The sequence below is a fragment of the Lissotriton vulgaris genome, chromosome 6 (genome assembly GCF_964263255.1).
Source record: "Lissotriton vulgaris chromosome 6, aLisVul1.2, whole genome shotgun sequence".
Classification (NCBI taxonomy): domain Eukaryota; kingdom Metazoa; phylum Chordata; class Amphibia; order Caudata; family Salamandridae; genus Lissotriton; species Lissotriton vulgaris.
In genome coordinates, this window is record NC_141694.1 from 1,337,350,523 (window position 1) to 1,337,376,867 (window position 26,345).

The 26,345-nt window shown below is 43.4% G+C and overlaps 1 protein-coding gene across 1 annotated transcript in view; it reads left to right on the forward strand.

Moving 5' to 3' along the window:
• The window catches only part of LOC147708863 (uncharacterized), a 678,829-nt gene that overhangs the window by 367,540 nt on the left and 284,944 nt on the right, over window positions 1–26,345 (forward strand). Inside the window, 1 exon segment of the mRNA XM_086925788.1 lies at window positions 9,157–9,248. Within this exon segment, the coding sequence (XP_086781914.1) occupies window positions 9,157–9,248 (92 nt within the window).

Genomic DNA, 26,345 nt, shown 5'->3' on the forward strand with positions numbered 1-26,345 from the left:
TGAGAACTATGGAGTGGTCGTGACCAAAATAGAAGAATACACCCACAAGTGGAGGAGTCTGCAGCTATTCCTGATAGCCCTCAAAAAGATGGTCATACTTTCCAGGCTCCTACACTTCTTCAACATCATCTCCATTCCACTATCTCAGAATTTCTTTAAGGCACCCACATGCACCTGGTGGTGCTGGTGTGGGCAGGTAAGCAACCTTGCATTAGTTGGGAGGTGCTGACCCGAATGACAGGGGGGCTGGTGGCACCAGACTTTGAACTTTACTTTTACTCTGCCCAAATGCACTTTGCGCACTGCTGTTCGCTTCTACCCTCATGCATGGCCCATCAAGCAATAGAGCAGGATATTGTGCATGCCGCAGCATTATCCACTTTGATTGGTTTTGTTCCCAGTTGCCCTAGATCTGAGATTAACTCAACCTCTGCCATGCCGCTAGCTTGGGTCACCCCATTCACTATGCATTGGAACAACCTATTGCCCATTTCCCCATGACCGCTCTCAACTGACCAGGCAGTTTTACTGCGAATGCAAAGATGGCACATTACCCAGATAACTGACCTTTTCGCGGGGGGCGTACATTTCTATATTGAGGTAATTTCTGTCCGAGACAATTTTTCTGTTTTTGATGCATTTACATGCTACAGGTTTACAGCACTATGCAAAATACCCTACTCTTCCTAAGAAATGCCGTAGCTCTGTTGCACACTGCCCTTCTCTCCAGACATCTAGTGACCAAACTTTATACCAGTATGGAATCATCCCCTGAGCAAAAACACAGCAAGAAGCAGACTTGGGAGTCACAATCTCGGCTAAAGAATGGACATGCTTTTGCAGCCCGATAAAATGTATTTTTCCCAATGGCCGACTTGCATTACTGTCCTTCAAATTTCTGCATCAAATCTACCATACACCCCTTTGTCTTTTCAGCCTAAACTGGGAGGAGAGTCTTGATGTGCAAGGTGTGGGGTGACTAGAGCGGAGTTTGGCCATAAGGCCTGGTGCTGCCTACTCCGTTTGCACCAACTGAGAAGTGTTCCATATATTGTCTTATATAGTGGATCCCACTCTCATCAAATAGCTCACCTAACTATAATTGCTGAATTTCCCTGGTTTTGTGTGTAAGAAATCTGAACCTAACAATAACGTCGCTGTAACCTTTGGTTTTTTTTCAGTGAATTTCTAAGGATTTTCTATTTGCTTGCTATAACAGGCCTGTAACTTTGTTTTTTTCTGTTAATTTTTTATGTTTTTAAATGCTAATTCCGAATTATAATGTCCCTGTAACATTCCTTGTGATTGTACGCTGTGATGTCCATGACTTAGGCACATTAACTGCAGTAGGACTGGAAATCCTAATGAATTGATGATGCTTTTCCCTCACACTGTCTTGGTGTACTCTAACATACACAAAGACTGAAATGGAAGTGGTCCAATCCATTTTGTCCACAAATTGACAAAGCCAGGAAACATGTTATCAAAACTGTTTCTGCATTCCTCAGAGTCTATCACTGGGGCTGTATCTATAACCATAATCTGCACTTTAACATGCATGACATTTGTAGAAATGATCGTGTGCAACAGGGTGTTTGAGTAAACTGAAACTCTTCATCCAGTATTATGTGTAGTGGCCATATGAACACTATCAAGACAAAAGCTCTATTCAGAGACACCCTAGTACCCAAAACATTGTTAATTTTTTTTTAAAAACATTTTTTTTCTGTTTTTGGGGATCTTGGTGGCAACGTTGCGATGCCTGCAAATATACCACAAGAACAGATAACAAATGCACACATTAAACGACCACCAACACATCCACAAATAATATATAAAAAGATCCATTCTGAACATTGCACTGCACATATTACTATATACATACCTCTTTCAAAGCATGGTTAAACTCGTATTTTTCTACAAAGTTACTTTTAAAAAACCTCTTTCAGAACTATTATCAATTTTTGCAGTTATTCGGGCTATCTCGATGACCTAGTTAACTGACCTAGTTAACTGTAACAATTGCGCATATTTCATAAAGTCTGAGATTCATATATGCACACATTACAGTATTTTACACACATGGGGTTTCTTGCAGTATTCTCTTAAGTCCAGTTTTTTCTAGAGTTTTTATAAAAAGCATCTGTTAAATGTATGTTATATTTTGCTGTGACTCCAGAGATCTTGATGATGTCGGTAATCGTGATCCAAATGACATGTTTCGAAAACGGAAACAAAAGCAGACATTCAATTTCCACCAACACATTGGAAAATTAAAACTGTACATTTATTTAACAATGAGACTAGATAACTCACTATATAAATAACTCTATAAAACATTTATCAGAATCTCAATATCTCTATAACAATGCATATTAATGATTCACAGATATATATTTTTTATATTCCCACCAATATTTGCGACAACGTCGATAGTTGTGATATCCCCGTGACTGTACATGGGGGTCGCCCTGGCGGTCGCCGCATCATTGCAGATCTCATGCGTGATAACAAAAAGCAATTTTGGACACCTAACTTGTGTCAATAACACCATATTTCTCAACCATGGGGTCAGAGTATCTCCACCCTGACTCCTCATGCACAAATTTTAGGCCTCAGGATAGATAAACCGGGGCTACAACTTTCTGTTCAGGTTGGGTCCAGCCAATAAGAGCATTCCCATTGGTGTGTGCATTTGCAAAAAATCTCGAAACCCCCACAAAATATAAGTAATTTGAGATAGCACTATGATTTTTGGCTTGAGTTTCTCAAAAACAACTGAACAGATTTACACCAAATAGGCAAAAGGCACTTCCTTGAACCAACATCTACCTCCCTGCCAAATTTCCGCTCCGTGGTTCGGGCTTTAGGTGTGGCTAAATCTTCCTATGGGAATTAACATTACAAGCACACCCTTATTGCACACCCCAAATTCTTGGTCGCCACTTCTCAGATCACCCTCAAACTGTCTGACAATTGGAACCTACCTTTACACTTGTTTGGGGAACTTTCCAAAATAAAGATCAAACAGCGCAGAAGTTATAGGCAAGTCAAAAATGCTTTTCCTATGGAAACCATGTCCTAACTATAACTATCTACTGGCGACCGCCATTAGGTAATATATACAGGGTGATGCATAGTGGAATTGCATAGTTTGGTAAATGTTACATAAGTATTGTGTTGCCCTTTGCAACACTATGTGTAATGCAAGGGTAATGCACTCTGATCCAATATTGTCCCCTATTGATATATTGCGCCCTGGTATACCACTGTAAGCTAGCTGCCTATCATAGTACATACAGATAACCAGCCAGTGTATAGTTGGCTAATATCTGCCTTCACAAATTTAAAAGGCAGCCATAATCCTTTTAGCAAACGTTTGGATTGTTGCAGCTTGGGGCCTCCAACATATGTAAGAAGTAGGTTTTATGATTACCATTGGTTGGTTAAACACTCAAATTTTAATGTGCAAGATAATAAAAACATTCTAATGGTGCATTGGGTAGCTTGGGTTGGTCACTACTATAAGTCCATTCAAGGGGATTGTATTATTATTAATTTTGCGTACACTATGATCGTGGGGAAAATCCTGTCTTGGCTTTCTCAACCCTTGATTGAAGACAATACTGTTTGGAGGGTGTTGATATGGTCCAATACCTGGAAGGATGACTCCGAGATGTGGTTGCACCGGAGGGCCTGTCAGTGTTCAACAGCACGTCCCGGCCGCCTGCCCAGGGGAAGCCCCCACGCCCAGTGGTAGCCAGTCTGCTCTATTTCAAGGACAGAGATATACTGTTGCAGAAGGCATGCACGGAGAGTCTATATGTCGCAGAAAATAGCAAGGTATCTCTCTTCCCTGACTATACACTGGAGGTTCAGAGACGCGGCACCTCCTTATTTGAGGTTAAACGAGCCTTGCGCGATGAAGGGAGACAATATTCTTTGATGTTCCTGGCCTGACTACAGATAGTACTGGATGGGAAGACACACTTTTGCATGGACCCTAAGGCAGCTTGGTAATGGGAATCAGATTGAAGGTCGGCCTGAGACTCTCTCGAAGGTGTCTTGGCCAGCAGCTAGAGAGCCCAGGAAATTCTTGAGGAAACGTCCGCAGCGAGGAAGCAGAGCCCATTGCGGACAGTGCAGGGGAGAACGGAGGCACTACAGGAAGTGACGATAATAATGCAAGGTGGACGGTCGCCATCGGATGGTGGAGCGGACTCTCAGAAAGGGTTGGAAGAAACGGACTCTGATGCCTCCTGCAGTGAGAGTCTCCAACTGCCAATTGTGAGTCCAAACACCGCAGATGACATTATTTAAACTGGGCGGCGGACTTAGGTCTCTTTCGTGCTTTTTTTCCCCAATGTCCCCCTCTAATGTACTGTTGTTCTCTCCCCCTCCCCATTGTTAATGTCTTGTGATCATAGGACTGTTTCCTTTGCAGGGGTTTCTGGGAGGGGTAGCGAAAATGGCACAGTGCACCCCTGGGTGCAGGCAGGACCGCCCTATCTAGGATGGTGCACGCTGGGAGTTTACTGGTGCTCTGGTTGGACACCCGTTGTGAGGGCCACGCTCCCCTTAGGTCCTAGCTTTGCAGCTTTGAACCTTCTGAGTAGGTCGTGACGTGCGTGGTTTTGAGCCTTGCCTCACCATTGAAGTTTAGTATGTTGCAGTTCTGGTAGTTGTTTTGTTGGGTTTGTTGTTACATGCCAGGAGGTCCACAACATGTAAGCAGATTGATTCTCTGGGGGGGCTAGTGGGAGGGGGTATTACATCTGATGATGGCCAGTAATACAAGTCAGGCTGAGGAATTTAAGTTTTTGACTTGGAATGTCAAGGGGCTGGGTTCTCCTTCCAAGTGCTACAGTATGCTGAATTGCATAAGACGGTGGGGAGCACATGTAGTGCTGCTGCAGGAGACCCATCTCACAGAAGTGGAAGTGACTGGGTTGTGACGTAGAGGGCGAGGGCAGCTATTTGCAAATACTTTGCTTTTGCAAGGGGAGTGCTTGTGTGAGTCAGGCCTGGGGTTCCTTTTCAGGTCTCCTAGAAACTCAGATGCAGAGGGGAGGTTTGTAGTGGTCGTGATCAGATTTCCTTTCTAGAATGGCCTTCTGGAGCATTGGAAGGAGTGGCATGTGATTTTGATTTTGGGAGTGGATTTTAATTGTGTGTGTGACTCAGACTGGGACAGATCTACTCCCCCGCTAAGAGGAACAGTAGCAACTGCTATGACCATGGGCTTAAGAACTGGGTAAGGGGGTGGGAATTGATAGATGTTTAGAGACTTCACAACAAGCTAAGAAGAGAATACTCTTACTAATCTTCCCTGTATGATCTACATACAAGATTGGATATGTTCTTCTGTTCAGATACATTGGCTCCGCTGCTCTCCATGGCTAGATACCTTGGTAGATCCCTTTTGGATCCCATCCCCCAATCAATATGATTGGACAAGATGACGAAGAGGCGAAAACCTTTGGCAGAGCTGTGGGAGGATATATTAAGGGCATGTGACACGTGTAACACGCCAGATCAGGTCTCGCAAATGAACACAACTGACTCTGAGGGATCGGGGGGATCGGGGGGAGTCACACAACCCCTGAGTATTAGGCTTGTTGTGGGTTCTTTCAGGTGGTCCCCACTAACTCCTCCTCCCTCTGGAGGCCCCCTGGCTCCACAATAGTGCTGATTTAATTGTTTTCAATAGCGATATTGACTGTGGAACCCTGGTAGTTTTACAGTTGTGCCTTGTGCATTAAGTGTAAGGATGCTCTGAGTTTGTTTTTCTCTTTCCTTTTTTCTTTTTATTCTTTGTTTTTTCTCTTTCCTATATATTTGGATTGAATTTTCATAGGGCATTTCTGTATGCATTGCATTCTAAATACATGACTATCTAAGATGGATTGGGTTCCTAAAGAATCCAGCCACTCCCTCTCACGTGATTTACTGTAGCGAGCATACCATACCTTCTGATTATGGAATTGTTGCGTCAGTGGACAAATGCTAGTAATCTCCACAACGTAGAGGATATATATATTCTTGTTGTGGATATGGAACTGTATTCATTATGATGAAATTTTTTACAAATGCCAATAAAAAAGATATTTAAAAAAAAGACAATGCTGTTTGTATTCTTCCTCTTGTTTATTTTTTATTTTTTTACAGACCTCCCAATTCCGAGACACATGTCGTACTAACTCTGGGCCCGCCAATTTGCTCAATCCTTGATAATGATAATCTAGGGTGTGCTAATTGATTTGCTCCTTTAGTGAATATTGATGATCAGGATTGACAGCTCATGGGGTCACAGTATATGAATTTATGCACTAGACCTAGAGTAGGATTCTGGGGCATCAAGTTGTGGATGATCAGCCAAATAACAGTGTCATGGTTACTGCCACCTCTGTTACTATGGCCACCACAGTTAATACTAATCTGTCAATCTCTAAGCACCCGGTATGTTGGTTATCTAGTGGGGCAGCAGTATGAGGAAGAAATAAGTAGCCACAATTGTTTTGCTTTGATTATATGGAATGTAGTTGGGCTTAAAAGCAAGATTTCCAATGTCAGATTGGTTTTCCTTTATTAACAACTACAATGTTATTCTTCAGGAAACTTGGGCGATATCACCTACAGTATGCAATGGTTTCTTGTTTTTTCCTGCACGGCTGTTGCCTCCCTTTATGATAGACCTAAAGATAAGCTTCATCTCAGACTCAAGTGACAATTGTGAATATGGGTAGCCCTGCATATAGAGGCTTTGTTAATTCAAGACTGTAAAATATTTTAGTTTTTATTTGGTTAATTTTTATAACCATTATTTTTTTAATTCCTACATTGGTTTATTTCATGAGTTTTTTTAATTCATTGCAGCACTGAACCCTATAGGTAAGGATTATGCATCCCAACCATGGATTTTAATTTGTGGAGACTTTAGTAAAAGATTGGATGCAAATCTGTAGAATCAAGTTCTTGAAGCTCTGGTTTGGATACTGCAGCGTGGGATGTTAACGCTTGTAATGGAGAGAGTTAGTTGCCCAATTGGATCTTGCAGAGATGGGGAAGTATTTCCAGAGGTGCTGTCCCGGCAAGCTAACATATAGAATGAGGGGCAAGCATCCATCATTGACTATTTATTTGCTTCTAAAAGCTATTTGCAGTGGTCTTTATGTGGTGATGTGGAAGAAACCCAATAGAGACCATATTGTTTTACTAGTTGAAGGAGCCCTCCCGTACGACAGGGATAAAAGGCCATCAACATATGACTACATTAGTGCAAACACTAATGCCGGCTTAAGAGTAGTGTGGCATCTCAAATATTATGCAGCTGTGTTAAATGGTTTACTGTAAAAGAACCTCTAAATTTATTTGGCCTGTTAAAATGAGGGGCCAGCGGATGAGTTATTCCAATGCCATCAACCATTGTGTTTTATTATTAAGAGTTCATTATTGAAATCCCGGAAACCGGAAACCTGGGTCTGACCATCCTTGCTGATTTGATGGGATCTGTTCAGCTGCAAACCGTATTTTGATAAGTGTTAGCTGGGTCTCTTAGGGATATCGGGGCAATGCGAGAGGCTAGGAAGATGTATTAATTGACTATGATAGAAAGAAAGCATGTATTATTCTACAAGGATTGGGAAACGCTTGAATTGACTGCTGCAAAAAATACCAGCAAGTTGTTTTGGAGAATAGTAAACAGGCTTTCACTGCGAGATGCCCCCTAGATTTCCAGCCAGAAGAGTGATATTTCCGGACAGGATGAATTAAGCAGGTTACTAATAAATATTTTCTTGAGAACAATGGAGTATGGGAGGATGCATTGCATCAGTTTCTTTTCCTCCTCATCCTGCTGCAATTGACCATCCAGGCAGTTTAAATGGCCATCTGAGCAAGCGTCAGTGGTAAGGTGCCGGGCCCTGATTTGATCCCTAAGGACTTTTTTTAATGTAATTTTGATCTGTGGGGACCGCAGCTGACAAATCTATTTCATAATATCCAATATAATAAGATTCCAGAGTCCTGGTCCTTTTCTATGATAATGATGATTTTTTTAAAAGGCGATAGGGGGGTCACCTAAAATTTATAGGCCAATTTATTTGGCGGACAGCTCCGTTAAGATTGTGGGGAGGATCATTTTCAATCAGTTACAGTCATGGGCTATGAAAAATAAAATACTGTATTGTTAATAATGAATTGAGGAGTGTAAAGAGCAGAAGACTTTAACAGACTCAAATTTATGTAAAGTACTACGATCTTTGGGTTTATCTTCATAAATACTTATGGGCAATGCTTCATTTGTTAAAGAATAAGTGACATGGGTGAAGGTTTGCCGAGACTGCTGTGGCCTATGCAATCTAACAGCCAGGGTGTGGGTACTGAGTGCCGAGGCTGTGTAATTTTAATTCCACCTCATGCCACTTTTATCCATCACTTAGACCCATTCTGCCTCATCCTTGCATGTTTTGTTATCCTTTACTTCTCCATTTGTCACTGTTTTCCAGTCTTATTTCTCCTTTTTCTGTTTTTCTTCTCTCTAAGTGCCGGTCCCTAAAAATAAGTCCAAGTGAGTTACACCTGCAAATACACCTCAAATTGAGCATGGGCTGATGGATATTTGAAGGACCATTAAACCAAGGTTGTGGTAGAGACAGAACCTCCACTGTACAGGCCGCAGAGAGATGTTAAACCATTTTGTGGGAAATATTTCCGCATCTTAAGTTTGCATTGCAGGAGCATCTTCACTCAACTACTACGTAAATCTTGAAAATCCATCCAAATGTCAGGGTCCAGAATTGCATTTTGAAGGTCCCTGATGCACTTTGAATTTTCTTTCACTGCCTGGAGAGCTTTTGATAGTTTTTTTTATCTTCAGCAAATGTGACACCAGTGGACATTTTATTTGTGGAGATGCAGCCCTTCAGATACCATTATCATGGGCTTTATAGTGCTAAAAGTGTGAAGTTCTTCTTACTATTCACATGTTAACAAGGTTCTTTAGTGTTATTTCAGCTCCCTTTACAATATGCCTCAATATTCTTGGAAAGTTTGAATAAGTGCAAAGAAATGTGACGTAGAAGGCAATACTGCTAAATTGTTTCTAATTGCTCATGACTAGTCAACATGACTTTTTCCTTTCTTTATTTATTTCAGAGAGCTCAGCCAGAAGAACTGGTATTGCTTCAAAACCATGCAAAGTTGACTGCAGAGAGCGAAAATGCTCAGTCTTTGGATAAGCCTGAACAGTAAGACTTTTTTTGAATTTGTGTACTGTCAAAGAATATTTTTATCTGAAAGACTTTCCATACAACATTTGTTTTGGTAGCTTTATCTTCTGTTACACCCGTTGGTCCAACTGCCTGTGTGACCCTCTAACATGTGCTGCTTATGACCTTTAGCTATTCACAGTAAAATGTTGGCATATGGGTGGGTACTTCACTTGGAATTTGGATGTACGTAATGGGAGTTGTCTACAGAACCTGTTCTGTAGCCAGCTCCTGCACCGTGTCACAGATGTTTCCAAACCCTAAAAGAGTGAAGGAGACAGGAGTATAACCCATAGACCAAAATGGGACTGGGTGCGTAAATTATAACAAGAAACAATGTCCCACTAGGTATCAATAACAAAGACAATTCAGATTTTTGCATACAGTACGTATTGCAAGAAAGGAACACCAGGGAGTCTCAATACATTTTGTGAGAAGGTTGTTAATCACCAATTGCATTAAACACGGGAAGCACAGTTAAAGGCAGCACTGTACATGAAAAACATCATGAAGCAACCCAAATAACACTTGGTGAAAATGTGATGACGCAGTGATAGTGACGACGCAAGTGAAAGTGAAAGACAGCGTGGTCGGCGCAAGGTGATAAAAACAATCAATTAAAGGCTTTCACATTAAATATATACAAGTGGACAAGTTCAATTTGAGATGGTGATAAGCCTATTGGTAGTGCGCCGTGAAATCGCGCTGTTGTTGTCGACGGCGTTTCGATCCTCTATGATTCGGGATCCTCTTCAGGACAGGGTTGGCGTTGAATTAGGGTGCTGGAAATTAGGTACACTAACTGGATCCAGGGGTCAGTCCTTCACAAGGTAGTGGGTCCGGAGCCTCGTATGCATTTACCGAGTGTTGTTTCAGGTAACTGTAGGGCGACTGAATCGCTGGAAGCTGAGAGTTACAGGTTGCGAGTCAAGGGATCACGCTGGGCGGTTAATAATTTCTCCGTTTAAGTGGAGTGCCTGGGTTAGTCTGGCAGCGGTTGCCGATTCAATCTAGGCGGTAGCGTCCCGCGCAGAGTAGCGTGATCCCTTGACTCGCAACCTGTAACTTTCAGCTTCCAGCGATTCAGGCGCCCTACAGTTACCTGAAACAACACTCGGTAAATGCATACGAGGCTCCGGACCCACTACCTTGTGAAGGACTGACCCCTGGATCCAGTTAGTGTACCTAATTTCCAGCACCCTAATTCAACGCCAACCCTGTCCTGAAGAGGATCCCGAATCATAGAGGATCGAAACGCCGTCGACAACAACAGCGCGATTTCACGGCGCACTACCAATAGGCTTATCACCATCTCAAATTGAACTTGTCCACTTGTATATATTTAATGTGAAAGCCTTTAATTGATTGTTTTTATCACCTTGCGCCGACCACGCTGTCTTTCACTTTCACTTGCGTCGTCACTATCACTGCGTCATCACATTTTCACCAAGTGTTATTTGGGTTGCTTCATGATGTTTTTCATGTACAGTGCTGCCTTTAACTGTGCTTCCCGTGTTTAATGCAATTGGTGATTAACAACCTTCTCACAAAATGTATTGAGACTCCCTGGTGTTCCTTTCTTGCAATACGTACTGTATGCAAAAATCTGAATTGTCTTTGTTATTGATACCTAGTGGGACATTGTTTCTTGTTATAATCCAAACCCTAAAAAGCATGTCAATTGGCTGTAGGTTAACCACAAAGCCAATTTTCTGGCCATGCCATTTACCCAACTCAACAGGCAATTACTACTCCACGCCCTGCACAGAGAGTACAGCCATACACAGCAGGTCGCTGCCCTGCAATTAACTTATTGTATGGTCAAACCCTGCTGTGCATTTCCTTTAGCTGAGGACTGCTAGGGTTTGCTGTAGAAACTAGCACCATCAAGACTCAGTGCCCAACCTTCCAGGTGTCACACTAAAGTATACAAAAACTGAGGTGTGCAAAATAACTATGGACTGGGATGTGGCCCAAGTAAATGCCAGAGGATGAGATAGGTTCATGCATTCCATCCAACACTTGGCAGCACACACTGAACGTAAGGACAATGTAAGATCAGGGTTCCAAATGGACTCTGCTCCATAAACACATTTAAAAAATAAACATTTTGATTGGTGTATCCTATCCGTCAGTACCAGACTTCTAGTACCACTGGATCTAACTTGCCCTATGGTACATTGAAATTGGACAGAACTATATATATATGATATCTGGGTTTCCGCAGTCAACATCTACACTCCCCATAGTTTCACCTACCTGGGATGTTGAACATTGTGGCATTCTGGGAGTTGCAGTTCGACAAGACGACAACGAACTGCAACAGGTGGTTGTCATTTCGAAAGGGGAGGAGCGGACTCGAGCTATTTATTTAAAAGGCAGCAGACATTAGCACACATTGTTTTCTACTTCAGGTATTGGGCGCTGAGGAAAGAATGAATCCGAAATGCATTCGCCACTGCCTGAGCTGTTCATTGGTGAATAAAGTCCTTTCTAACCGGTCTCCTCTGGGCTCCTGCTTCTTTGTTTGGGGAAGTTTTGTGCATCGCATTTCTGCGCTGGCCAGTAGCGCATCAAGGAAGCCACTGCCACGCTCAGGGGTCCGGAGAAGGCTGGCATGCCGCACGGCAATCTTGTTTTTTCGTCATGTAATTTTTTCCGGCACCCGCCCCCACACAAGAAGGACGTGATCAGTTGAGGTTTCTTACCTCTACAGTGGCAATCTGCATTCCGCAATTAGCCTGTAAAACTGGAACATTGGACTTTTGACTGTGGGGGAAGTGGCAGGTTCGAGGGGACCCGAGGAGAGGCTTTGGAACCAGGGGACAGCGGGTGGTCTCATTGTGCCCTGCATTACTCTGGGTTTCCGCAGTCAACATCTACACTCCCCATAGTTTCACCTACCTGGGATGTTGAACATTGTGGCATTCTGGGAGTTGCAGTTTGACAAGACTACAACGAACTGCAACAGGTGGTCGTCATTTCGAAAGGGGAGGAGCGGACTCGAGCTATTTATTTAAAAGGCAGCAGACATTAGCACACGTTGTTTTCTACTTCAGGTATTGGGGGCTGAGGAAGGAATGAATCCGAAATGCATTCGCTGCTGCCTGAGCTGTTCATTGGTGAATAAAGTCCTTTCTAACCGGTCTCCTCTGGGCTCCTGCTTCTTCAGGTGGGGTATATATATATATATATATATATATATATATATATATCTATCCAAATATCCAACAGAGTTCGCCAGTCCCCCAGCCGTCTTGCGGCGGGCTAGAGCGAGGAGGCGACCCTCTAATATTTCAAAACCGCAACTTTACCATCCAAAAGAAGTCAGCTTGAGCCCAGATTCGTTAGCGTGAAGTTTTTATTCAACACACAGGATGCCAAAAACACCCGACGCGTTTCAGTGCAGCCGCACCTTGGTCACGGGTAACAGTGGTTTTCTCTTTCAAAGTTTTTAAAGTCAAAATAAATCAAAAACATAAACGTAGGACTACTCGTCCTCACACAAGTGTATGTTATACCACAAATTGGCGGCCATCTTTAAGTGTCTTGCAAAGTAAAGATAAGCATGCATCTGCAATTCTCAATGTTTTGTGAGAGACATTTGATAAAGAGATGTAAACTCATAATAAGGCTTTGGTTAAAGCCTTACTGCCCAATATTATTAAACAAAAAATTGTTTAAGAAAACGTACCCTATATGTTTATACCATTAGATTGTACAATTCTGCCCGAGTGGGCTTTGAAGCACAACATTTTATCCATGTGATAATGTTCATAAATCACTAAGTATATACATTCTTTCGCAATACAATTCGGCCCCGGTGGGCTTAAGGTCATAGATAACACTCTCATAACGTCTATATACTCAAAAAGGTTTTGGATAAAGAAGATGCATTTGCTCATGTTGATCCAAATCATTCAGCAGCCAGTGGTTTCACATCCTCACTGTGTAGCGACATATATGTCTCCTACAAACATAAAAGTATTTGGTCATTTTAAAGTAAAAACAATTATTTAAAAACAACTACATAGACCGCTTCAATTCAGTGATTTTACAGAATTCAGCCTTGAGTTTTAAAGGGGCTGTTGACTCTTAACATAAGTGGACAGATAGCTCTTCATCTTTATTTAATCCCAAAGGTTGTACGGTGTCATATTTAATTATGAACTTAGACTCAAGTTGACGTAGTTGTCTGAGTCTATCTCCACCACGCTCAGACAGTGGAATCCTGTCCAAAGCACAACATTTTAGTGAACTTAAGTGTTTCTCATGAAAGTCTTTGAAGTGTTTGGCAATAGGATAATTTTTGTCCTCATTAGTGATCGCCCTCATGTGCTCTAGCACACGTTTTTTTACTGGATGTTTTGTGCTTCCAATATATGTCAATGGGCATGGACATTGTAGTGCATATACACAATAGTCAGATTTGCCTGTCAGGTGTTTTTGGATACTAAAGGCTTTACTATTTTTAGATAGGATAAGTTATTTCCTATTAACACTGTCCTTGCAAGCTTTGCACGATCGACAGGTAAAGAAACCTTTGATTGCTTTGGTATCCTTCTTATCTTTTACCATGTTACTGCAAAGCATAACTTTTAATGCTGGGCACTTTCTGAAGGTAATCATTGGTTGACTGCCGACAGCATCTTTTATTGTGCAGTCTAGCTTTAACACATGCCAAAATTTCTTTAGACTTTTTCTCACCTTCCAAGTCTGATTAGAATAGGTGGTGATAAATCTAATTGGTCCTTCGTCACTATCAATTGGTGGTTTGGGGATGAGAAGATCATTCCTGTTGACGTTTTTGACCTTATTACATGCTTGTTCGAACACGTGTTTTCTCCATGTTAATTTCCATAGGACAGTCTGACAAGTCCACAGCCCGAACCGCTGAACGGAATTACGCCAAACTTGGCAAAATTGTAGGGACTGGTACGCAGATGTGCCTTTGCTATGCTTGGTGAAAATTGCTCCAGTGGTTTTTATGAAAATTAACTTCAAAAACACATATATATCTATAGGCGCTCTCCGAGCATTCACAGGTGCGCGTACCGGGGAGCGTACCTGGCGCGCTACGGGAGTGTGTGTGCGGAAAGCTGATTGGCTGTCGGATGTCTGTCAACATTCTAAACAGTCCGGAGAGTCCACCATCTTGTGTCTCGGTAGAATCGAGACACAAGAGGTGAAAAAAAAAGGGGGATATAATTAAGAGGGGGCAGAGTAGACACCCCCTGACCCCCTAGATTTTCTGAGGGGGGCCTAGAAGGACCTTGAGGGGCTAAAACACTTTTTAATTTTTCTTTCTTTTCGCGGGGTAAGCGCTGGTGGTGCTCCCCGGTACGAAACAGTGTAAAAAATAGAGTAAAAAAAAATGATGTTGAGTGTTTAGAGGAAAGTGATGCATTGCTGGAGTTAGTCACAAAAGTGACGCAACTCCAGCAATGCATCCTTTCACATGGGGGAAAGTCTCATGTGAAAGGGCCTGCGTCAGTCTTACGGCTGCTGTTAAGCAGGCGCAAAAATTGGATGCAACAGCGTCCTAAAAGTGACGCAGTGATATCATTTAGATTTCACTGTGTCACCTCTACAACCCTTTCTTGCGTCAATACACCCCTTTTGCATACATTACAGCTGACGTAGGTATAATGTGGCGTAGGGGTTTACAAAGTGACGCATCTACCTAGATGCGTCACTTTGTAAATATGACTCAACAAGGTGCATTTTTTACAGCACTGGTGCATCACAAAAAGTGATGGTGCAGTGAGATAAATAACGGTGATGGATCAAGCCCTGATCTTTGGACTGGGTAAGAGTGGTCTGCTTAATTCAGACACTCTGTTCATCACCACCCCCTTTTCTGAATCGTTTTTGGCCACTATAGGTGTGGCAGGGTATACTCAGACATGAGTCCCTTTCTCACTGCACCATCTGGATTCAAGCAAGCCGGGCCGAAGACGGCTGAAATGCCAGAAACCGGTCCCCGGTAGCTTGTTTCCTTTCTGGTGAGGAATTGGCTTGGTAGTTTGGTCTGCCCTGTTCCCATGATGCACTGGGCCAGGGACAGACTGATTTGCATATAGCCAGGTTCTGAGCTCGGATGGTGCAGTGAGATAAATAACGGTGATGGATCAAGCCCTGATCTTTGGACTGGGTAAGAGTGGTCTGCTTAATTCAGACACTCTGTTCATCACCACCCCCTTTTTTGAATCATATTAAATATATGACGCATTATGTCGCAAGTACTTGCAGATACGTCAGTATTTCATACGTATCTGTAAGCGCAAAAGTGATGCATTGCTGGAGTGTGTCACAAAAATGATGCAACTCCAGCAATGCATCCTTTCACATGGGGCCAGTCCTATGTGAAAGGGCCTACATCAGTCTTACGCCTGCTGTGAGGCAGGCCCAAGATTTTGACACAACGGCGTCCTAAAAGTGACGTAGTGAAATCTCATAGATTTCACTGCGTCACCTCTACGACCCTTTCTTGCATCAATATGCCCCTTTTGCATATATTACTTCTGACGTAGGTATAATGTGGCGCAGGGGTTTATAAAGTGACGCATCTACCTAGATGCGTCACTTTGTAAATATGACTGAATAAGGTGCATTTTTTACAGCACTGGTGCTTCACAAAAAGTGACGCACCGGTGGCGTAAAAGTGACGCATGGCCTCATAAATGAGGCCTTCAGTCTTCTACTCATGCGTCATATTTAATTTATGATGGATTATGTTGCAAGTACTTACAGATACGTCAGTATTTCAGACGTATCTGTAAGCGCAAAAGTGATGCATTGCTAGAGCGTCACAAAAATGATGCAACTCCAGCAATGCATTTTTTCTTAGCCTTTCACACCCCCGTCCTTTTTCTACATTTTCTTTGAATATCCACATTCCCCATGTTCACTCTCCTTCTCCTCACTCTCCTTCCCCACACTCACCTTCTTTCAGTCCCCCTACTTCACTTCCTTTCTCCTCTCATACCTTTCTGTGCTTTCTTACTCATTTTCCTCTCCTTTATCAATGCACTCCACTTACTCTTTTTCATTTTTTTAAGAACATAGCTCTTTGATGAGAATTGGAGGTAGTTCTGAAAAGAACTTTTTCTTTTTTTAGAACAAAAACACACTTTGTTCCCAATAGCAAAGTAGCTGATCAGTCTCTGCATTTAAGGACGCCTTTGTTAAAAGCAGGCTGAATATTCGGAACCAGCTCTTGCGATCGCCCCCTCACCGATGTGGTTAGTCCTCCAGTTGATGTAGAGGCCCCATCACTGGGAACCTCTCGTGCCAGAGCCCTGACACTTTCCCGGGCAAAATTCTGGGGGTGCCTCCTCTCCACATGGCGAATCATTGTGGAGTTCCCAATAGAATATTTCTTAGTGGGGTCACCCCGTGACAGGACTGTGTGACAAATCCTGCACTCCACTTTTGGAGCATTTACTTTCTTCTGGTCATCAGGAATTTCCAAATAAAGTGTTCTTTTACTTTCGGCTGAGGAACCTCTTAATCAAGGAATTCATTGGAGTCATCTTCACTGCTGGATGGTCTGGCAGCCATGATAATCCAACATATCCAACAAAGAATTGAGAGCAAAAAGGCAGGTTTTGCAGTCACAAAAGTGAAAGAAGTAGTGAAGGAAATGGGTGGGGATTTCATTCTTTGTAAAAAAAAAAACTGTTAGCAACCAATGAAAAGAGTTATTTTAAGGTCACATGACTTGGCGCACTTACGCTGCGCGCACCGAAGCGCTTCCGGGGGCGCTTACGCGTTGCGAACGTAGGCGCTTCCGGGGGCGCATACGCCGCGCGAACGTAGGCGCTTCCGGGGGCGCTTACACGGCGCGCCTAAGTGATGTTTCGATAGTTTCACGGAAATGCTAAATCATTTTCATTTCGTAAATCAAAAATACTGCTTTTATAAGTATGGTACTAAATGTCTTGCGTTATTATTTACTTTTCATACATATTTTTTTACACAAAAGCAGAAATAGCGCTCTGGGTGCGCTCTCCGGAGAGCTTATCGGTGCGCGCACCCAGAGCGCCCCAGGAAAAATGATTTAAAAAAAACATTTAAAAAATATTATTATAAAAAAATTAATAATTAATACTGTCATATGGTTACTACGTTTCTTTATATTGTGTTAAGTTAGCATGAGCTTATTAAATGTTTAAACGCAATATTTTCTTTCAGCTTGAGTTTGCACACGACACCTAATTGTTATTGTAGCTTTCAACCTAGACGAAAGATGTGATTTATTTGAGAATAATATGTTATTGCTCTAGTATCAGTCGTGCTTGGTACACTTGGTACAACTGTCTGTACACTGAGAACTGCACACTCTAAGAATAACCTAACACAAGGTTGCTGAAGGCCTGATCCTCGCACCACGTTAGACATAACACAAATAATGTTGCTGCCAACATTGGGCTCTACGCGGGTTTAAGATACAGTTACAGGGAATGAATCAACACACTTGATGCTTCGCATGCAGAGAGCTGGTAGCTGGTGATGTGATCTCCTCCTACTGAGAATTAGAGGTATGGGTCCGCCCTGCTAGAACCGAGATGAGACCTTCTTAGATATAATATAATATGCTAATTAGGGTGCGCGAAATATAGGTGATACAGAATTCTATAGATTTTTGCATCATAACATGCTATCACCTTTTGCTTACTATGGATTAGTGACTATGCTGCTGACTCTGATTTTTATAATATGTATGTTGATATTATACAAGATACTGCGTTTGAGAATGATGCATTGAAAAATAAACATTTCAAACTTGCACGTGTATTCTTTGCCTCCCAGTTTCGGTTTGGAATGATTATATAACGAAAGAGTGTTCATGTGTTCCACGATACCTGAGGTAACCTAAGTTCATGTTCTGGATTGTCTAAGTCATTGGTAAGTTACTACTACCGATGAGACACTGTAGCTAGCTTGGTAAGGGGATTTCTGAAACAAAGGTGAGTTTTGGATCATCCTAACGCACCCAGGTTCTAGATCTCTGTGCACAGTTCTGTGGGAGAACGGAAACCCTGCTACATGGCGCCCATACGTTGATTGGCCTTATATCATGACACTCGAGTAGTATATCATTCAAACCTTAACGCCTTCATTCCCGTTTCCGGAAAACGGCGGTGTCGGAAAAACCTACCTATTTTTGAAATAGGTCTTTTTCAAGCTTGAATCTATCTGTAAACGGTTTCTTTGAATTACTACCCAGTTGTGCTACAAAGTAATCTTTGTTTTTTCATATTCCTGTGCTGACATGGCACAAGCCGTGGACATCCCGCAGCATAGTCGCATTGCGGTGCGTGACCATTTGCGGACTTACGATGTTCCTGTGGAAGGCTTGGCTGTTGTTCTGGTAGTGAGTGCGGAACATGCTTACCCGTACGAACTGTTTTATTCGTGGGTGACATTTCCGCCAGTGGACGCTAATTCTGGAGTGTTCCATTCATACACTGCCTCAGCTGTACCGGCTGCGTATGCTCCGTACAGAGCACTGGAGGTTCCTATTGATGCTTGGCAGCATGGAGTTTGGTTTGGTGGCGCCCTACCGCACGCTTTATCCGCTTCGAGGTTAGGTCCTTTGTCCATTCCGGGCACACCTTGGCCCGCTTTGGCTGGATTCACTCCTCACCCTCAACGCGCCACTTGTAACGTGGGAGATCTGCGGCGGCTTCATGAAGTCGCGGTGGAAGTGATTAGAGCGCTTGTTCATTACACTAGCCCTAAAGTTCAGGACGCGGCCCCTAGGGGTGCACAGCTTCGTGCAGAACATGCTGGTCTGAAAATCAATCCGGTCATGGTGAATTCCGTGATGGGTAAAAAGCCCCAGGACAAGGATGATTTTCCGTTCTGGCTTGCTGAGAAATTCGGCCAGCTGGAAGCTGTGTTTCCCAACACGAGTCCGGGTGATAAGCACCGGATTCTTACACTAAGTTTACCGAAGGATTTGGCTCCTGAACTTGTTGACTGTGAGACCTGGGGTAAGACTTTTGCAGCGGTCTATTCGAGGTGCTATGGCACCCTGTCTGTGACCAATCTGGGTGGAGTCCTTAAACGTGTTCAAGACGAACACGGACGGGAGTCGGCTGTTGAATTGGGCATGCGCCTGTGTGGCTCCTTTGATGTAGTTTGCGATCTTATCCTTGCGAATGTCAAGGGGGATGCAGTGAACTTTCAGGTTGCTAACGCATTGGCGTTGTTTCCCGAGGCCGAACGACCCCGACGGTTAGCAAGGATTATTGTGGCTGCTTATAAAACGGTTGGCCGCAATGCCATGGGGGTTAAAGCTTTTCCTGATAAAGAGAAAAAGCAGCCCCAGGGTCAGACATCGGAAACTAGTGGTCAACAAAAGTCCAAGAAACAAAATTGGCCTAAAAAGCAGAATCAGGGTAGGCAACAACAACAACAAGCACAGGTTTCTGCTCCTGCGTCTCCGTTGCCTGCGCAGTCGGATCGTGTTTATGATTTGCGCGACCGCGCGATGATTAAATCGCCTGAGAGGTTTCAGGCATCTGACCAACGCTCTCCTCGTTCCTTTCAGGACTCATCGGCTCCGTCAACCGGTGGTGGAGGGGGCGGCAGGGGCCGGGGTGGCCAGCAAGGACGTGGTCAGCCCCGCCCGCGAAACAGTGGAGAGCAGCAGGAAGGCTCTACGCCCAAGAGACCACAGTTTGCCACGAAGAAAGTCGCCGCCCTGACAGCGCATCGTTATGCCCCTGATAGTGAGAACGCGGCTTCGGAATCTGACGTGGGCTCTGACCTTGCTGGACAGCGCAGCAGAGATTACCATAGTGAGAGAGGCCCTTCGTCCACTGTTGAAGGTGACAGCGACTGATACTTATGTTGTGATTGAAACTGCTGATACACATGTTGCTCCCCCTGAACGGCTTTTTGAAATTGTCCTGTTAATTGAAGGTGACATGCAGCGAACTGTAAAAGGTGTATTTTGGGAAAATCTCTCGTCTACATATGACATTTTGCTTTCAGAGGCTGACTGGCCCCCACCTTTTGTTCTCGCAGCTCCGCGAGGGGAGGAGGTAATCCTGCCCAGTTTCGCGCACACTGTGCCGAGAGTGGAAGCACTGCATTTTGCAGAAGAGTGGGCTCTAGCGCTTGCGCCGGCTGTGTACCGTAATCAGTGTGGCTGGGATAAATTGTCACCAAGCCATGAGATTCCTTTACGGTCTCAGCCACAGCCTCAACCTCAATATCCCATACGGCGTGAAGCCAAAGCTTCAGTCGCGGCTATCCTTGAACAATTGGAATATCAAGGTGTAATTGAAACGTGTGTGTCACCGATGAATAACCCCCTTTTTACTGTGAACAAGCCGGACGGCTCATATCGTTTGGTTTTGGATTATAGGCATTTGAACTCGCATTGCCGTAACTGTACAGTACAGAATACTCATGGCTCTGCTTTAGTGAATAGTCTTGAGCGTAAAAGGTTCAAAACCACGCTTGACATTTCCAATGGTTTTTATGCCCATAGATTAGGCGGTCTAAGTTCCCAATGGACCAGTTTTACATGCGGCGGTGTGCAAAAAATGTTTCGGCGTCTCCCAATGGGCTATAAGAACAGTCCTGGAGTATTCTACGCCCGCATTGTCTCTTCTGGAGGGCTTCGACCCAGTTGCTTGTTCGTATGTGGATGACATTTATCTCACAGACGACGATCTTTGGGAGCATCTGTGTCGAGTAAATAGCATAATTTGTAACTTTGCTGACATAGGTTACAAGTTTAACTTTGCAAAGTCGCACATTGCAGAGTACACAGTGTTGTTTCTAGGTTACGAGCTTAACAACGAAGGGAAGGGTTTAGCACCCCACTTCCTGGAGAAATGCGCACAGTTGCGTTCTCCGACAACACTGAAAAAATTACAATCTCTGCTGGGCTTTTTGAATTTCGGGAGGACTTACATTCCGGAATATGCCCAGCGTATCAAGCTTTTGTATGCTTTGATACAACCATCTTTTTCCAAATCATGCTGTCTGCCTGAGCATTCAGCCATTCTACAGTCTTTGCAGGCTGATTTGCTCGCTTCTGAATACTTACAGACTCGTGATAACCAGATCAACCTGGTGATAACAATTATCCCTGGGGCGGTGGGTTTCACGTACCTGACTTTTAATGAAGGAGATACAGTACCTATTGCTTACAAGTCACACTTGTACACTTCGGCTGAACAGCGCTTTTCCACTGTGGAAAAAGTTTTAACAGATGTGCAGATGGCGATTCTTAAGGAACGTGCCATGTCACAGGGAAAACGCATGTTGGTTGTTACCCCGTGTCCTGCCTTAGAGGCGGTTACGAAAGCCAGTGTACCTAATTCCAAAGCTTTGCACCCTCGGTGGATTCAATGGGCTGCGTCCTTGACGTCCCAGGATGTCACGTTTATTTTTGACGCCACTTTACGGTCGCAGGAGTATTTACAGTATGAATTTGTTCATCCTGCTCCATTAGCAATTCGGCTGTTGGAGGATTTCCATTGCATCATTTACACTGATGGTTCGGCGCAGGTTGCGCATGGCTCTAAACATGCCTACGTTTCCGCTTGCGCCATTGTGGTCGGTGCCATGGTGAACGATGAGTTCAAGTCCAGTGTTGTGCACACGCAGACGCTTGGGGACTGCACCGCACAATTAGCAGAGCTTCGTGCTCTGATGCGTGCATTGGAGTACGCAGATCCTGGTGTGACGACTTTAATCGTAAGTGATTCTTACTACTGTGTCCAGTCTTACAATGAGAACTTGTTCTTTTGGATTCAGAATGACCTTCGTGACTCCAAAGGTAGCACAATAAAACATAAAATGATCTGGGTCCGAGTGGCGGAACTTAAAGAGAAGCTGCCACTCGTGTTTGTGATTCATACTCTCGGTCATCAGCGCGTGGGGGTCCACGCTGTTGGGAATTCGCTTGCTGATGAAGCAGCGAAGTCAGCGGTATCAAAATACTTAGTTGCAGCAGTCACGAGGTCCAAAAGCAAAATAGATGATGACATCTTGGCAGCAGTTGCTGCAACGGAGAAGGGAAGTAAATATCCTGCGGGGTTCCCTTCTAAATACACATACCACTTAAGTCCCGATAAGGTTCCTTATGTGAAAATCCCTGATGTTGGCGAACGTCTAGTTCCCAACTCGGATCGCAGGGCTGCCTTGATTGCAGCGGCTCATGAAGGTGTGGCGTCTGCGCATGCGGGCGTCTCAGCCACTGTAACTCAGCTACAACAAAGATTCTGGTGGCGGGGACTGTACAAACAGACGCGCGATTATGTTCTTCAATGTGACATTTGCCAGCAGATTAAGCCTTCAACTGATGCACGTCCGCCTCAGACACGGTTGTACATCTCGAATAAACCGCTTGGATGCGTTTATTTGGATCACTGCGGTCCATTTTCTTCTGATACTGCATACAAGTACATCTTAGTAGCAGTTGATTCATGCACACGCTTTGTGTGGGTATGGCCACATCGGAGCGCTGATTCACGTACTGTCATTAAGGATTTGCGAGTCTTTGTGGGAATTTTTGCCTGTGGTACCTTCCATTCGGATCAGGGTCCGGCTTTTGCCTCTAAGGCGTATAAGGATGCTATGGTTTCGATGGGGGTCCAAGTCAAGTTTTCGAGTCCCTACAGACCTGAGGGTAACAGTGTAGTTGAACGAATGAACTGCGACTTAAAGCAATCTTTGACAGCTCGAGTTATAGGCACTGGCAGTAACTGGTTAGCCCACCTCATAGGCGTGCAGCATGCGCTTAATAATCTCCCTAGAAGGTCTCTGGGTGGGCGGACCCCATACGAAATGCTCTTTGGTATCAAGATGTATGTCCCTGACCTCGATGGGCTGGACTGCAAGGCCCAGGCCACGGCCTTTGACGTGGATGAACATTGCAATGTTTTACAGAATCTACAAAAGACCAGAGACAGTCTTGCAAAGGCACATTTGCCCTCCACATCGGATGATGCGCTGCAGATCCCGGTAGTTGGCTGGCTACCCCAAGTTGGAGAACTGGTTCGAGAGAAGATCGATAACAAGAAAGAGTTTGGTCCCTCATATCGAGCATCGGTTCGAGTTCTTGGAGTGAAGGGCACAAGAACAGTCATTTTACCACCACTTCCAGGTCGTAAGGAAAACAGATTTATTTCTATTGACAATGTCAAGACACACAGGGTGGCCGATTCTTCATAGCATGACACCGGCTGTATCCTGTCCTTCCATGGTGAGGCACTCTGTGCTGGCTATTACATCTGGTGCAGAACATGAGATGTCCCTCGAGATGCCTGCCATATCCAGTCCTTTATTAAATACTATTCCTGTAACTAACATTGATGAGTTGAACTACACCTATCCTGCTGATATATCGATGCCTGATTTGCAGACTCGTTTGGCCAACCAATCCAGATTCTCTTTTGACTCTGTTTCGGAACCTTCAAAGAATCCCTCAACTATTGCAAAATATGCCACGTTGTTTAAAAAACATTTTTTAATTCCCCCTTGGACATACATTTGGTTGATCCTATTTTCATTTTACCTTTTTATGTCAATTGGTTTTGTGTTATATTTTTTCCGCCTGATCGATGGTCACTACCTTAAAGAAAGAACAGGAATTCGGTACCTTAATGGAACATTGGCCCCTCTTTCCTCTTCACATTCAGCGCACAGACTGAAACGAAACTTAAATACAGTTAACATTACTGCTTGGCCTGTCCTTGATGGGATTGTGTGGGATGCGGTTAGGTTTCAGATACATGGACCCACTGAAGTGATTAATGTTCCAAATGTGCTTAGAGTAAACATGGGAGATGTGATTAAACAAAATATACGTTCTGATGATTGGGATATTCAGGCCGTAGAAGCATTATTCTCTGATTTGAAATATTATGCTGCCTTCGATGATGAGGATCTGTATTCAGATTCTACTAATTATGGTGATTTATTTTGTTTTCAACACTATGGTAATCATTTTTTACATAAGACAAATTCCAGGAGGGTTGCTGTAAATTATACACAATGGGAACATTGCCCTGCTCCATTAGGTGGCAGCTCCAATACGTTTCTGAAAAAATACACTTATTTTACAGACTTTAATCAATCTAATCCCGAGTCATTTTATTTCAAAATGACACAAAAGTCCATGTCCAAAGTTAGACTTACCGATACAAAATTGCAGTATTCGAAGTCCTTTCTAGACAGGTTGGCTGTAGATGGCTACGAGTTTTGGAAAGGAACAATTGACCTTAAATCGGTTTGGGGTACCAAAGATTGGCAGGTACAAGGCACTGAGGCTTTGCACCGTGCATGTCTCGTCCCGAATCACATGTTGTTTTTAAATTCATCCATTTTCCAAACAACATGCTTTGGATTGGCTACTTCTAAAAAATTAAATACACCGACCATCCCAGATTTAGAGGAATATTCAGGTTGGGGTAATTTTACTAATTTGTCCATTCATGAGTTGCAAGCTCTTTTGCACAATTCATCCTTTAACATTTCCGGTTTGGATTCCAAGGGTTGGCTGATATGGCATAGGAGTGCTGATTCTTGCCAACGCCGTTTTCTGGGTTTGGCTGAAGGGTTCACAGAAGTCAGACCCGATCCCCGTTTTGAAGAAGACTATACTGTCACAACTTATTCTGTGGGGAAGCTGTGTCAGAATTGGTTACAACATTCCACATTAGCTGCAGTTAAACTACATCTGTCTCAATTAAATGATAATGTGGATTTGAATGATTTTATAAAAGGCCCAGCTAAAGGTAGATCTAAACGGTGGCTGTATGCAATTTACAATGAAATTTGGAAAGTTTCCCAAATTGAGGCTGCTAAACGCCTGAGAGCTATTGATCAAGCAAATTTAGAAAAGGTGCTTGCAGTTGTCGATAACAGTATTAACACGCTTTCTTCCCGAATTTACACGTTGAACAATATTGTGTCTTCTGTTGTTGACATTGTACATGAAGTGTCCGTGTTATATCATGGTCAAAATCAATTGCGTTCTGTGATGCAGTTTGCTTGGACACTACAGACTTTGAAGTCTGGTCGAGTGCCTTGGAATTTTATGAACGTCTCATCACTATTTGCCCCATTTAATTTGACTGAAAAACAGCGTATGCTATCAATGAGAGATGCATCATTTTCTATGTTACACATTGAAAAATTGGAATCTTTGCCCTTTTCTGTGGCTGAGGTGACTACTGCTACATGGCTTATCCATGGTGTTATTACCTTACCTTTTGCCCTGTATTTATTTACAAATTGTATGAAATATATGGCTATAGGGCGATATGAACCATTAGGCAGTGCTTTCCTCCATGAGACATGGTCTTTACCATACACTTACAGATGCCTAAAAGAGGGAAATGAAGTGAATCTGAATGGTGAAGAATGTACACAGTCGCCTGACCGCTCACTAATATGCAGACACATCCAGTTGCATGGTTCTTGTAATCAGGACAAACCTAATTTGGCCTGTGTTTTGAAAGGGACACCAGTTCCTGCAATAGTTCCCACGTTCACTTTATTGTCCAACGGTAGTTATTTACTTTTGAATAACGAATTGTGTTGTGGGTTACAGGCCGGTATCGCTTATGTGGTAACCGTTTCAGAGAGGGTGGTTTGTTGCAAGAATGTGTTATATCCACCCACGCATGGGAATTCAGAAGTTTCAATTTGGCCACGAATACCAACCTTGAAAGGTGAGTTAAATGGTTTAAGCCATATAAGAGCCCTATTGTCTCAAAAGCAGGTGGCCCTGAGCTCTGCCCGCGAAACTTATGTCCTTCACATAGCTAACACACGCACAGAGTTGCAGGCACTTTTAAATACTGATTTGCCGTTTCATTTCTCCGAGCTGATTCATCAAATCTTCAATGCCTCCTCCACAGTAGGCCTGGCTAATTTTTTTAAATTGGTTAGCAGTGGTCTCGTGACTACATTTGAAAAAGTATTTGGTATTATCCCTGCGTTCTTTCATTCTATATTCGCAAGCCTGTTTGGCGGATTTCCTGTTTTGCTGGCTTTGGCTGCAGGCGTTCTGGTGATATTTTACTTTATAAAACATGG